Here is a 15,523-nt window from a genome sequence, read left to right as displayed (position 1 = left end):
TTCGATTATAGCGCCATCTATCCACAATTCTAGAAAATGTCTCGAATAAAAGTTGCTTACTTTTAAGTAAACAATCCAAATCTGCAATAACAAATGGGGTTTCTGTTTAAGATTTGAAAGTTACCCTCGCCCCACCTTAAGGGGTGGAGTGGGGGGTCGTGATTAGTGTCATTCGATAGATTTTTAAAAAATATTGAACAGGTGTTTTTCGATCCAATCTTCATTTCGCGAATTATTCGATCGTCCCGCGAATTATTCGGTCGTCCAAGGAGATGAGTTTCACCCTGAGCACCAGGTACCTCGTAGACCATCGCAATCATGAAATTCGTGTTCATTGACCTCCAAAACCGCCCAAGGTTAGAAGTTGAACTCATTTCTGACAATATTTCCTGAGTTCTAAATTTTTTATTTTCCATCTATTCGAAATGCACTTAAAGATGCATTTTCTCATGCACAAAAATTTTTGCCTGAGATCAATTTAGTTCACAAAATTTCCTGACACTCTCTTAAATCGAATGTAAAAAGCTGCATGACGATTCATCTTACTGCACAAAATTTCTAGGTTTAATGCTTCGTTGCTTCGTCTATGAATGAACCGCGCGAATCTGGTGCATTAGGTGGGTAGCGGGGAAGCAGTGTTACCATTTATAGTGCGTATATCTAAGTGAAAACTAAACAGTCTGTATAATTAGCCAATGAAAAAGGTAATCGAAAGTATCATTTAACTTTTTTATATGGGTATTGTAACGCTAATACAACGCTCTCGATTTAAGTCTACTTTAGCAAGACGAGACGTGCATACAAACTCGCTACATCGTCACCAAAATGCCATACCAACGTAATAGAAACTCCAGGGCAAGAAGAGGTACAATGAGACTCTGCGAATGTAGCAACTTCACTCTCAGATTCTCATCTGCATTTGGCAAGAGTTATTGATATTATATAAACTCAAAGTTAATGTCTAATACCGCTTCAACTTCTGTCAGTACGGAAATGTAAAAAACCTTCTGTCGCCTAATTTATGGTAATTTCATGTGTTCCGTATACCGTTACTATTATATAACTTTTTTGCGGTATGAATAAAATTCATTATGATCAACGACTTTACAAGCCTTCTTGAGTCTTTGTGGCATTTACTACCTTCCATTCTTATCGGTTTTGTGCCACTATTTTCCATCGTCTCACTTCCATTTCCTCCAGATACTCTCTGACTGCATCTTTAAATCTTTTTCTACGCCGTCGTACAAATCTTCTCTCATCTGGTCTTTCCCAAAATACATTGTTTATATTTATAAGCCGATTGTCATTACTGCGTATCACCTGTCCTCGCAATCCTGGTCTATTGGCCTTTGTAAATTTGTAATAGATTTTCCTTTCTGAAGAGAGTCTACCTCGTAGTTGTGTTTGCACCTCTATTCATTTTAGACGGAGGGCTAGAGCCGAAAAATCATCGTCATAAGTAATATGGAGTTTGGCATATGAAATGTGTCTATTGTATATTGATAATTATGACCCCTTTCAGGCTGACACCTCAGTGGATACAGGAAGTAGCAATAAGGGGTGAATGGGGAAAATTAGTGAAGTCACTAAAGGTTTTCACCTCCTATTTCGTTGAACCTCCATCGATTTTCATGAAAATTGGTCAGTAGTTAGAACATACCTCAAGAAATAAAAGTAACATGGTGCCAATTTGCGTTTTTACCCTGGAGGTAGATGCCACCCCTTCTTGGGGGTAAAAATTATTTTATTAAAAATAACCCCACAAATCGATAGAGGGACAAATTTTGAGCAAAATTTGTTATATCAAGTTATTAAAATAAATCGATACTTTTTGAAAAGATCAAATAGGTATTTGAATTTTTCTTGAAAAAAATGCATGGTGTAAAGCGGTTTTTCATAAATGATTTAAAAACTATAAGTGTTAACAATATAGTTATGATTACCAAAACTGAAGATAATAAAAAGTTGAATAAGATTTCTTCCTGAAAAACCTTTTAGAATTAATTATAAGTGAGATATAGGTGATTGAATGTATATTTTTTTCGGTTAATACTCAAATCTTAAGTATTCAAGCTTAAATAACGGGAAAATGATACATTTTATAAACTATACATACTAAATACTTGTTAAAGTACTCAAGAACACCTATCAAATGAGCTCTAGATGAAGTTGATAGCATCAAAGCTAAGCAAGTTATGATAAAAATAAGAAAACCCTTTCTAATTTTTTAGGAAAATGTGAAAAATAAAACATACGCTAGTTCCACAAAAATGAAAATTTATAGTAGGCCCTATAAGACTTCCTTTATTTTAGCATAAGTAATAACCTTAAAAACTTTGACCGGTGTAGAAAACATATTTTTGAAAAAAAAATTATTTTAAAAATAATTTTTCAAATTTTCGTAAATTTTATTTTCTTTTGATAATAATTCAAAAAATAATCGATATACGTAAAAAATGATACAAAACTAAATTTTAGCTTTTTCTTTAGCAAATATGTTACCTTTTTTATTATTTTTGTAGGACAAAAAATAACACGTTTAAAACATAAATTTTACTGCGAGAACCATGTAACAGAGACCCTTTTATCTTTTAAAAAAATAAGGGATATAAAAGATTAAGTTCAATACTATTTTATAGCCCTTGAAACTACCTTTTAAACGGTTTTTAGCTAAACCTGATATCATAAAAATTAATGAAGATATTCTAAAAAAAAAACAACATTTTTTTGGAAAAAAATTTGGAGCATAAATTTTATTACTATCAATTTCTTTGGGAGCTCATTTGATAGATACTTCTGACTACTTTACCAAGTGTTTAAAGCTCCTTTTTTGTTTTGTTTGTACTCCTTTTGCTCATTGAGCTTAAGGTATCCTCTAACGACTCACCAATTTTCATGAAAATCGATGGAGTTTCAAGAAATCGGAGGTAATAGCTCATACCAATTGCTTTAGACATTTATATAAAATGTAGCAACGATGTATTTGAATATGTCAAATGTACCAGTGGCGACGCGTGACTTTTTCTAAAGTGTTACCAAAACCAGATATTAAATATATACCAGATATATTATATATTATCTATATATATAATGTATTTTATAAATATTTTTATATATACAGTGTTCCCATATATCAAAGTTTGTTCGACTAGACACTGTGAATTTTCAGCTTGCTATTACTCAATTTTTTTTTGGTACGCGCGATCCAGGTCTATTATAAAAATAGATGAAATAAAATTAAAAAATTTGAAATTTAAGAAATTATAAAGTATCTACAAACTAAAAACATATTTGTTGTTTTTAGGTAAAATATGTATTATATCACCTTTATACTTTATTAAAAAATCCAAATTGTATAATAAGTATACTAATCAGTACATTCATTTGTCATTTTTAGCCTAAAATATTAAATAATTTTTATTTTATTGATTATACACTACAATGTACTGTATAATCAATATTATTTTATGTCATATTATAATAATGTTGTTGTTAATTAATATATTTCGACAAGTAATTAAAATCGATTAATATGATTTATATAGGATAAAAAGGTATAGATATATTATCTGTATAATAAGCAAGTACAGTTACAAGTTATAAACTAATAATTAATAATGCATATTATGCAATAATCGAATCCAAAGGGCCGGTACGGTTAACTAACCGGAGTTTAATCGAGAAAATACCGGCCATAAGAATAACAGACTTCATAAATGGAATTATAATTATTACCTATAATTATAATAATAATTAAAATTGCATTTATTAAGTCTGATATTCTTACGGTCGGTATTTTCTGTCCCGATAGACACCGGCCCTACCTAGCGTCACCAAATTAAAATTTGGTAACACCAATACGCGGTTTCAGAGCCATCGTCCCCGCAAAATTTTCAGAGACGATCCAGTCAAAGATCCTACTATCGTTGCCACTCACAGAAGTGGTAAACGGCGCGGCGCACGGTAAGGGCACAGTATAATAAATATGGAACCTTTTTATACTGTGGTAAGGGCGTATTATAATAACGTGCAACCGATTTTACATAAACTCGCTGATATTTTCGTGCGTCTAGTTGGCTATTTTACTGAATTAGGTAGATACTATTAACAAATATTTCTATTTTTAAAAAATATAAATGGAATTATTTCATAGTAGTCATAAAATATTTATTTACAAATTTTAACTGTTACCAATGGTAACAATGGTTACATGGACGCTTCGCCAGTGAAATGTACCCATTATTGGATACCCACAGTATCTGGATATATTCCGTTTATATTGATAGAAAAATTGTTACATTAACAAATTCACTTAAATTTCGAAATAGTTATAAAAATAATATTTTAGTAACATGCAATCAAGGGGTTACATAGGTCTTGCGGGTAAAAAAAGTGACTTTAAAAAAATTATATAACGAAAAATTGTTTTTATTTATAATTGGAACTCAAGTACATTGGAAGTACTCTCAAAAAAATTTTCAGCCAAAAATATTCATTTTTATAGAGTTGACTGCAATTTTTCGACAACAGCCCTTTTTTTGCGGTGGGCAGCATAACTAAGTCCAGTCTTATCTGAAATCAGAAAATCAAAAAGTTTCTTGTAGTTATACCTCTGGCTAGTAAATGAACGAAGGAATTAAAAAAAATGAAATTTGAAGATTTTACATAAGTTTAAACACATTTTCGACCCCAACTTTTCTCATTTTTTCAAAAATGACCATTTTTAAAGTCGTTTTTTTTTATAAAACAAAAACAACCTCACCTAATAAAAATTCCTTCGTTCATTCACTAGCCAGAGGTATAAACTACAAGTAACTTTTTGATTTCAGATGAGACTGGACTTAGTTATGCTGCCCACTGCAAAAAAGGGCTGTTGTCGAAAAATTGCAGTCAACTCTACAAAAATGAATATTTTTGGCTGAAATTTTTTTTGAGAATACCTTAAGTACTATACTTTTACATGTACCAATTATAAATAAAAATAATTTTTAGTTTTCGAGATTTAATTTTTTTAAAAAGTCACTTTTTTTACCCGCAACACCTATGTAACCCCTTAATGATATTCGTTTTATCATCTATCTATAATGACAGTTGTTAGCTTTAATGTAATATCTGGACATCTCATTTTTATATTAAATCCGATTAATGGTAAATGTTAAATAAATGTATTCACTCAACTTTTACGTATAAATTTTTAATAAATTTCTGATGTTGTAGATATGCAAGATTATAATTAATAAAATAAATAAATAATTAATAAATACACAATATTATCTTTTAAAGTATTTTTTATTTTTCTGATATAAATAATTTTTAATATTTTATAAAATGCATCATTTTCCCGTTATTTAAGCTTGAATACTAAGTTACATTTGAGTACTAGCCGAAAAAATATACATTAAATCACCTAAACTCACTTTTAATTCATTCTAATATCTTTTTCAAGTAAGGAATCTTTTCAATTATTTTTTATTTTTCTGATATAAATTAATTTTTAATATTTTATAAAATGCATAATTTTCCCGTTATTTAAGCTTGAATACTAAGTTACATTTGAGTACTAGCCGAAAAAATATACATTAAATCACCTAAACTCACTTTTAATTCATTCTAATATCTTTTTCAAATAAGGAATCTATTAAATTTTTTATTATCTTCAATTTTGGTAATAATAATTTTTTTGGTAAAACTTTAGTTTTTGAATTATTTATGAAAAACCGCTTTACACCATGCATCTTTTTCACGAAAAATTAAAATTTTTGATCTTTAATAACTCAAAAAGTGTTGATTTATTTTAATAACTTGATATAACAAATTTTGCTTAAAATTTGTCCCTCTATCGATTAGAGGGGATATTTTTAACAAAATAATTTTCACCCCGAGAAGGGGTGGCATCCACCCCAAGGGTAAAAGGGAAGTTGATACTATGTCACTTTTGTTTCTTGAGGTATCCTGTAACTACCCACCAATTTTTGCAAATCGATGGAGGTTCAACGAAATAGGGAGGTGAAAACCTTTAGTGACTGCAATAATTTTCCCCTTTCACCCCTTATTGTTACTTCCTGTATCCACTGAGATGTCAGCCTGCAAGGGATCATAATTATCAATATACAATGGACGCATTTCACAGGACAAACTCCATATTACTTATTATGAGGATGATTTCTCGGCTCTAGCTCTTATAGCCTAATAAAATAAAAAAAGTCAAAATGTAAATTCGTACAGGTTAAAACAAATTTTATATCAAAGTTTAGGTGGGTACAAAAGATATTTTCAAGAAAGTATCCAAATCATACAAGGGGATCATTGTTTAAATAATTAAAAAGGGGTCATTTTTGCAAAAAAAAGACTTTTTTAACTGCTGAGGTAATTCACTTATCAATGAAGGTCTATGGGATTTTTTTCTACAAAGCTGAAGGGTAAATCTTTCACATAAGACTTACTAAATTAAATTTTACCCCCTATTTATTTAAATAATTGTATATAAAACTTAAAAAACAAATTCGCAAATAATTATTTTTAGAGTTTTAAATAAGCACTATAAAATATCTTATTTTACAGACTAAGTCAGTTGCACTATGTTACCAGTATTAAGCAAAAAAAAAATTGGTCAAAAAATATTTAATATTTTTTTGAGATATTGAAGTTGTTTATTAAATGTTACTATATTTTCAATTGCAAAAACGCGGTTGTTGCCAAAGAAATATTCACCTGCTTAAGATCTCATTATTTTTATTTTTATGTATATTGTCGATAATTGTATGGATACATTCAAATTTCAATTAAACTCCCCCCTAAAATGGCATTTGAAAATCATACAAATTTGTTTATAATTTGTTTTTTTAATAACGTCGCGGGGATTAAGTATTTTAAAATGCCGTTTCGATAATTGGGTTCCTGGGAATTTTTTACTAATTAACACAATTTTTTTGTCGTTTTTTCTTCTTCTTTTTTTCCTTGGAGTTATATTACTACGGGCCCTTTTAGGGTTAAATTTTATTAAGAATGTCGAGTCTATGAGATCTAGATTGTAGACCTAAAAATATTAAGATTTAACTAAAATCTCTTAAATAAAATGTGGCTACTTACTGAGTTACGGGGTGTTTTATTTAAAAATTTAAAAATTATTGTTACCAAGTACTTTAAAACTATTTAACGTATCCTTATCATACTTGGCAGAAAGTGTGGCTATTATACACCCTACTAAATTGTGATTAATAAACGTTTCTAGCTAGTGCCAGAGGCGTACGACAGGGGATAGTGAATGATTAACCCTTCCCAAATTCTACGCCACTGAGTGAATTACTATTTTAACGAAATTTTTCGATTCTCCAATACTTTGTATGTAAATAACTTTATTGGTATCGATAAAGTCATCAGTTTGAGAGATATTGGAAGTTTAAAATGAATGAATGAATGAATCAAAATAACTATGCCGTTTCATTTTTAACGTCCAATATCTCGAAAACTAATGACTTAATCGTTACCAGTAAAGAGTATATTATTTACATATAAAGTATTGGAGAATCGAAAAATTTCGCTAAAATAGTAATTCCCTCAGTGGCGTAGAATTTGGAAAGGGTCAACCATTAACTATCCCCTGTCGTACGCCTCTGGTAGTAGCTAGAAACTTTTATTTGTCACAATTTAGTAGACTGTATAGTACCCACACTTTCTGACAAGTATGATAAGGATGCGTCAAATAGTTTGAAAGTACTTGGTAAAAATAATTTTTAATTTTTAAATTAAACACCCTGTAACTCAGTAACCAGCCACATTTTATTTAAGTGATTTTAGACCAATCTTAATATTTTTAGGTCTAGAATCTATAACTTAGAGATTCGACATTCTTAATGAAACTTAACCCTAAAAGGGCCCGTAGTAATACAATTCCAAGAAAAAAAAGAAGAGGAAAAAAAGACAAAAAAATTTGTTAATTAGTGAAAAATTCCCAGAAATCCAATTATCGAAACGGCATTTCAAAATATTTAATCCCCGCGACGTTATTAAAAAAACAAATTATAAACAAATTTGAATAATTTTCAAATGTCATTTTAGGGGGAAGTTTAATTGAAATTTGAATTTATCAATACATTTATCGAAAATATACATAAAAATAAAACTAATAAGATTTAATACAGGTGAATATTTCTTTGGTAACAACCGCGTTTTTGCAATTGAAAATAGAGTAACATTTAATAAACAAATTCAATATCTCAAACAATATTAAATATTTTTGGACTAATCTTTTTTTTGATTAATACTGATAACATAGTGCAACTTCTCCTGTAAAATAAGATATTTTATAGTGCTTATTTAAAACGCTAAAAATAATTTTTTGCAAATTTGTTTTTAAAGTTTCATGTATAATTATTTAAATAAATAGGGGGTCAAATTTAATTTAGTAAGTTATATGTGAAAGATTAACCCTTCAACTTTGCAGAAAATAATCATATAGACCTTCATTAGTAATTGAATGACCTCAGCAGTTAAAAAAGTAATTTTTTTGCAAAAATGACCCCTTTTTAATTATTTAAAGAATGATCCCCTTGTGTGATTTGGATACTTTCTTGAAAATATCTTTTGTACCCACCTAAACTTTGATATAAAATTTGTTTCAACCTGTACGAATTTACATTTTGTTTTACATGTAGTGAAATTTTATTTTACTAGACTATTAGTCTATTTGTCACGTTGCAAGGGCCAAATAGTACTCGAAGGATTTTATGTTCCCACGCCAGCAATTTATTTACTTTTTTTTATCGTCCATGTTTCGCTTCCGTACGCGATTGTTATTATGGTTTTGTATGTCGTATGTGCTTATTTTTGCACCTCGTAAGAGGAGTTTTGACCTCATATATGTTGCATTGCAAAGAAATATCTGTTTCCTGCCAGTATTCGCATTTCAACTTCTCGTTTTTTGGTGTCATTGGTGATTGTTGCTCCTAGATATTTAAATTATTTAACCACCTCGAAGTTATGATCATTTTTAGTAATATTTTGCCTTATTCGCCGTCGTTCTGTTTTGAAATGACCATGTTTATCTTCATTTATTTTTAGACCAATAAAATGCAGCTTCTTCAAAACTAGAAAATACCCTTAACATTAACAACATATAGATTGTGCTACTGCACCTAGACAACATACCCGAGCAGGGTAAAATAAGGCTCGAGATAAACCTTCGTAGGTTCCAACCATTCTGTGGCATCACTAAAGATGCTATAAAAAACGAAGTTCAGAATTGGTTGATAAGGAATTATCAAATGAAATGGAGAGCAACTCAAGGGCAAATCCAGAATATGAAAATAATCAAGATCAAGAATATTGATAAAAAACTCTTGGACAATTTGATGAACCTCAATAAACGAGAGATCAAAAAAAGAGAGATGATTGGACATTGTAGAAAACACCTACCTGTAAATAATTCAATGAATAATAGTATTGAACAGGAAATATGAGTCCGCTAGATGCAAAACTCTGTATTTGCAAAAATTGTAAAAATTGAGTTTTAGCTGACAGTTATTTGTTACATGTTATATCTATCTGCTGATGTAGAAATTCACCTGCAAAGTAAGGTATTTTCTAAGAAATGGGCATTAGAAATTTTGAGTCAAATGCAAAACTGTGTATTTGTGAGCATATGCCAGTTGCATAACTGTGCAATTGCAATTGGCCAATCGCTTACATTTTTTGAGTCACATGACACGTCACTTGTGCCCATGTCAATTACTCCATCATACGCCATTCTGACGTAGGGTTCAGCAAGACTATAATACGAAAAGGGAAAAAGATTTCTTTATTGAAACCTAAGTTACAATAGATTGGATGTTAATTGAAAGGAGATAAATCGTCCATAGACATTCTCCTTAGAAAAAATTTTGGTCAACATTGGAGAGACCAGCCGGATACTGACGTACAGACTCATAATGATGAGAGTGCTGAAAATGATCATATTGACGATGCTTCCACATAATTTCTTCCTTATTCGTAACACATTAGGTTTGGAAAACCTAAGACTAGTATCCTAAGACTGGTAATCCAAGAAGAACTAATATCGTTAATGGTTGACTATTATCATGTACTTGCAAATGTTAGTTGCATAAATCTGTATTTACATAGTTCACTTGCAAAACTCGGTATTTTCAATTTTTTTCTTCCTCTCCTAGCAAACACAATAGCTTTCTAAGAAAAAAAAATCAATATATTTTACCTAATAAAGCATTTATCTATCACAAAAAAGTACCATTTATTAAATCTAAGGTTTTTTGCAAAAGTTATCAGTTTTTGGCAAATAACTCAGTTTGACTTATACAGTAAATACAAAGTTTTGCATCTAGCAGACTCATATATTCAATGAATTCAGTCCAAAATTTATGGTTATCATCAATACTCATATTTTTTAAATCAATATAACATAAATAATAATCATACACTATGGTCGTAGATCAAACCTATCGAACAACAGAGTTTTGCATAACAAAGAAAATTGAAGTAAATATGTCAAACAATGATATCCATGCACAGTAACTTAAATACTCGACCACCGCACCGCAAGAGTGTATGATGAGCATGTTAAAGTCAATCATAAAGGCTTATTAATCTGAAAAACCGTCAACATACTTCTGTATATGGTGAGACAGATATTTAGGCGAGAATAAAGAGTTTGTTTCTAGGTTTAAGATAAAAAGGAACTTTTCTCGCTGTTTATATTTTTGAATTCCTAATAATATTGTATATTTCGCTAAAAAATTAAGATACGTGAGAAGACAAATACTATATTGAAAAATGGATGACTTAAAATATTTGGACATACTCCTGAGCCGTTAATTGACTAAATATATAATTTTGGTATAAAGATGGTTTCAAAAAACAGGAATAAGTTTTGGGGTATTCACTGGGTTATTAATCAATGACAGGGTTTATAAAAGATTATTTTGATTATGATGATAGTTCGCAAAAAAATGATTTTTTGAGCTATACTCAATATGATTTGAAAGTTAACTACTACATACAAGACACTCAAGAAGTATCGTTCATGATAAAACGTGTACAGCTATGGTAGTTCCATACTATTTTTTATATTAAGGATTGTATTAAAGCCTACAATCTACATCTACTCATATTTTGTAATATGTAATACCTAAACTGTAAATAACTTTCTACTACTGCTATATAAATATGAAATTATCGTAAATAAATGTGATTTATATGAATGTAAAATTTACTAATGAAATAAATAAATGATTATGATGTTTTTCCAGGATGTGATGGTTGTGGGTGAACCTTCATTGATGGGTGGAGAATTCGGAGACGAAGACGAGCGACTAATAACAAGGCTAGAAAACACCCAGTATGACGCCGCAAATTCCTTAGACCATGATAACCATGGTTTTCATGCTGACTCACCGATGCCAGGATCGAATTCGTGGGGAGCGGGGGTGGGTGATAGGGGCGGGCCGGGGGGCGTCGGCCCTCCTCAGGGGAATACCCCCTCCAACCAGGACTCTGATAAAAAATCCCCGGCAGTGAGCCAGTGATAATAGTTGTTCTTTATTAAAAAAAACTGTAGAATCTCCGAGTCAGTATTTTTATTGTACTTCAAGTATTTAAGTGGTTGGTTTTTGAGAAAATACATTTTTGGAAAGAAGACAAGAAACGATCATGTTTTTATCTATTGACAAAGTAGCGAAATTGATCATCTAAATAATCAAAATTTTTAAATGTTTATATATTCGATCTCCTGAGCGAAATAATTATTGATAAAAAGAAATGTGTAAAATAGGCAATTTATTTTAAACTGCCAATTTTACATGACTTTTTAACTGATGTTTTAATGAAATTTTGTGACAGTGTTTTATTTAAATAAATTGTTCGTTGCTCGTCTTTTTTCTGATGACTATATAGGGGATTAATTATGTTCCATTCAGAATTCCGATAATGTCAACTGAAAACCATTTAGAGGAGTTATGTTAAACGCCTAGTTTTAATAAAAAAATTATTGGTTATTTTCTTATTCTGGTTTATGTGTTTTAATATAAACTATGGATAAAAGAATTCGAAGCATGAACTAATTTTGACATTTAAATTACACTCACACAATGTCATAAAGTTCATCTGCTGCTTAACAACAAATGCTTCAGTAACAGTCATGTAGACATATAAATGAATATTCTTATAATTACATACATCTACATCGTAGTAATATCTGCTACTAATTGACTCAGTACATTATCTCCATACTATAGAACGTTCAGTTGGATTAAAAAGTTGTCTAAAATATAAGAAGATCGCATATCACGACTGCATGCAACAATGACACAACTCAAAACTGCTTATATCGAGAAACTACGGTCGTGTTGGTGTAAATTTATCTTCCTCAGAGCCTCCTTGACAACAGGTAGACCTAGAAATAGTACTATCGGAGGATGGAGGGAGACAGATTTAAATCAAAACTAAACCGTAGATTTTATTATTTTTTCAAAACTGAAACAGTTTAAACAACAAGTGATTAAAAGTTTGATTATCACGAATTTTTTAAATTCATTTTATTTCTAGTATAAAATTAAAAAATCATTTGTGATAACAGTCCTAGTACTAGAAATAAAATAAATTTAATCACTTGTCTAAACTTTTTCAGTTTTGAGTTGTTCGCTCTTGCAAAAGAATGATACTAAATGTGTTTTTCTAGACTAAACTAAAGCAGACAAAGAATAAAATTGAGAATAAACCAAAGTAAATATTTTAATTTTTTGTTACTGTACTTATCTAAACTTTTAAATTTGATTACCTTACCCCTAAAATTAAATTATTTAATGTCACTCCTCTGAATGATCTTGTATCTACATAAAAAGGTCTATTTGCTTTAATTAATAACAGACATTTCATTAGATTCTCAAATTAGTTTTGATTCACATTAATTTGTGTGCTGTCTGTTTTTGATGGTGGAATTAATCCATTAGCTGGACTGAAAGATTCACATTTTTTACATAAAGTTTGTTGATGTAAAATGTTAAGAATAGTATGTTTTAATTTGTATCCAATGAATAGAACTGGAGACACTGCTGGAAAGATTATCTCCTCCGTTCAATTTTATTTTATACACTTAACAAAAAACTCCATACACGATTCTAGAAGATAGTTGCCTTGAAAGTGTTGACTTAATGTAATGTAAATTTCTCTCTCCACCTCTCTATATTTATATATTTATTATTACCTTGTTTTATTCAGACCTAACTTGAGAATGTCGGAAATATATTTATTGGAGACGCGAATAGATCATCTTATGCATTTCTGTTATAAATTTTAATGTATTCTGGCTCTATGGATATGCTGCTTAATTTTGAAAACAAAGTTCAATATACAATAAATATTTCCAATAAATTGCAACGTTTCCAAACTTATTTTCCTTTCTTTATAAACGTTTTTATGGATTTTAATAAAAATTTAGTAGTATATCCATACATAGTTAAAAACACTATAACTCTTACTTGTATAAATACAAGTAATGTTGATTTGGAAATACAGTTTCCAAATGTAAACACTTAGAAAAATTTTTCGTCTTTTTTTAACTTAAAATCTGTTGTATTATAAGAATATTTTCTAATATTTTTATCATAAAATTTTAATTATTTCACGGACGTAGATAGGGACACTTACCGAAACGGTAAGGCAATTATATAAATGTTGTATAAGGTTACGAAAACTGGTATATGATACAATATTTGCAGATTATATTATCATTTTATAGTCAAAATGGCACAGTCTTGTCCAAAAACCAAATTTTCAAGTGTGTATGTAGATTTTCAGCTTTATCAGCTGCGCATGTACATTCAGGACTTCCTACTTTGTAGATATGGTTATTTGTGCTAGCAGGTCCATTACTTTATGTTGTAACATATTTGTTGATGTTGATATGAACTTCAGTTCTGTGATTATGATAAATCTAACATCAATTTGACTAAAAAAAACTTCTGCGGTGTCCAGTACATGTGCTTTAAAGCTCAATATTTTTTGTACCGGGTGTCCCAATAAGAATGGCTCTCGGCCATATCTCAGGAACCGTTTATAGTACAGCTTTGAGAGAAAAAAAATTATAACAAAAGTTGCCTCAGGAAAAGCCTGGAAATTATTTTCAAAATTGTGGGTCCACCGTTAGACGTAATTGAATATCAAAAATTAAAAAATCTAAATTTTACAAAATTTTCCTAATGAAGGAGCACTGGAGATTCAATCATCGTATTCTTCATAAAATTCTGCGCATATTTGATTTCACAAGTTTAAGTCTACCTTTGCAAATAAGAGGTGGGGGTGAGTGAGAACCTTGTTATGAAAAAATGGCTGTAAGTCCGGTTCTGCTAAATCCAATTTTTCAAACTTGGCCTTGTTGAAAACAGATCGTTTCGTCAATGTAAGAGTTATGATTTCAAACCAGCCTAATAAGTAATATGCCAGCTAGGAGGCGTTATTTAATTTTTTTCAGAAATCTAGTTTTCTTTGGAAAATATTAAATACAAATATGCATTTTTAATCTTGTATTATAAAATTAGTTTAAATTAGCAATAGAATAGCGAAAACCGCATGTCGATACCTTTTTTCTATGGCGAGATATCTTCAGAAACGTGTAAATTTTAAATGTAACTGTTAATGTCACCGGTAAACTAAGTAAGGAAAAGTAGTGTGCTATGGAAAAAACAAAAAACATTTTCCAGATGTCAACGAATATAAATATAATTATTTAAAACAATAATAAGACAAACAACACTAAAATATAACACAGAAATAAAAACAACTATTTAGTGGCGACCTAAATGTTCAAATTGTTGCCCATCATTTTCGATGCCATCATTTACTACAACACTACTACTACACTACTCGAGAAAACATGATCAGAGAATAAGGAACGCCATTCAAAGCATTTCGTGAGCAGAAATTGAGACTGCTGTTCAATCTACTCTTGCAAGACTAAATGCTTGCATCGAAAATTATAGGCAACAAGTTGAACATTTAGGTTGTCACTAAATAGTTTTTATTTCTTTGTTATATTTTATAGTGTTGTTTGTCTTACTGTTGTTTTAATTTATAGGGCTTTTCAACGCTTCTCATTTGTTTCGATCCTCTGTCATGTGTCGTATAATCCGTGTATAATATTAATATATGACATAATATGATGGAGGCTCGAAACAAATGAGAAGCGTTGAAAAGCCCTTATAAACGTTGACATCTAAAAAATGTTTCTTGGTTTTTTCATAGTACACATTTTCCTTAACTTCGTTTACCGGTAACAGTAACAGTTATGTTTTTAAATTTACACGTTTCTGAAGATATCTCGAGATAGAAAAAAGGTATCGACATGCGGTTTTCGCCATTCTATTGCTAATTTAATCTAATTTTATAATACAGGATTAAAAATGCATACTTGTATTTAATATTTTCCAAAGAAAACAAGATTTCTGAAAAAAATTAAATAATGCTTCCTAGCTGGCATATTACTTATTAGGCTGGTTCGAAATTATTACTCTTACAT

General features: G+C 30.0%; 1 protein-coding gene across 4 annotated transcripts in view; it reads left to right on the top strand.

Annotated features, from left to right (window-relative positions):
- LOC114325657 (LIM domain-binding protein 2) overlaps nucleotides 1-14,559 on the top strand; it is a 481,382-nt gene extending 466,823 nt beyond the window's left edge. For all 4 annotated transcript variants that reach the window (XM_050641655.1, XM_050641657.1, XM_050641656.1 and 1 more), the window contains exon 9: nucleotides 11,262-14,559. In XM_050641655.1, the coding sequence (XP_050497612.1) occupies nucleotides 11,262-11,537 (276 nt within the window). In that variant the 3' untranslated portion in view covers nucleotides 11,538-14,559. The remainder of the gene's footprint in view (nucleotides 1-11,261) is intronic.
- The last annotated feature ends 964 nt before the right edge of the window (nucleotides 14,560-15,523 follow it).

Source organism: Diabrotica virgifera, chromosome 1, assembly GCF_917563875.1.
Source record: "Diabrotica virgifera virgifera chromosome 1, PGI_DIABVI_V3a".
NCBI classification, from domain to species: domain Eukaryota; kingdom Metazoa; phylum Arthropoda; class Insecta; order Coleoptera; family Chrysomelidae; genus Diabrotica; species Diabrotica virgifera.
Note: the sequence above shows the minus strand (reverse complement) of the source record. Positions and strands in the feature narration are given on the sequence as shown.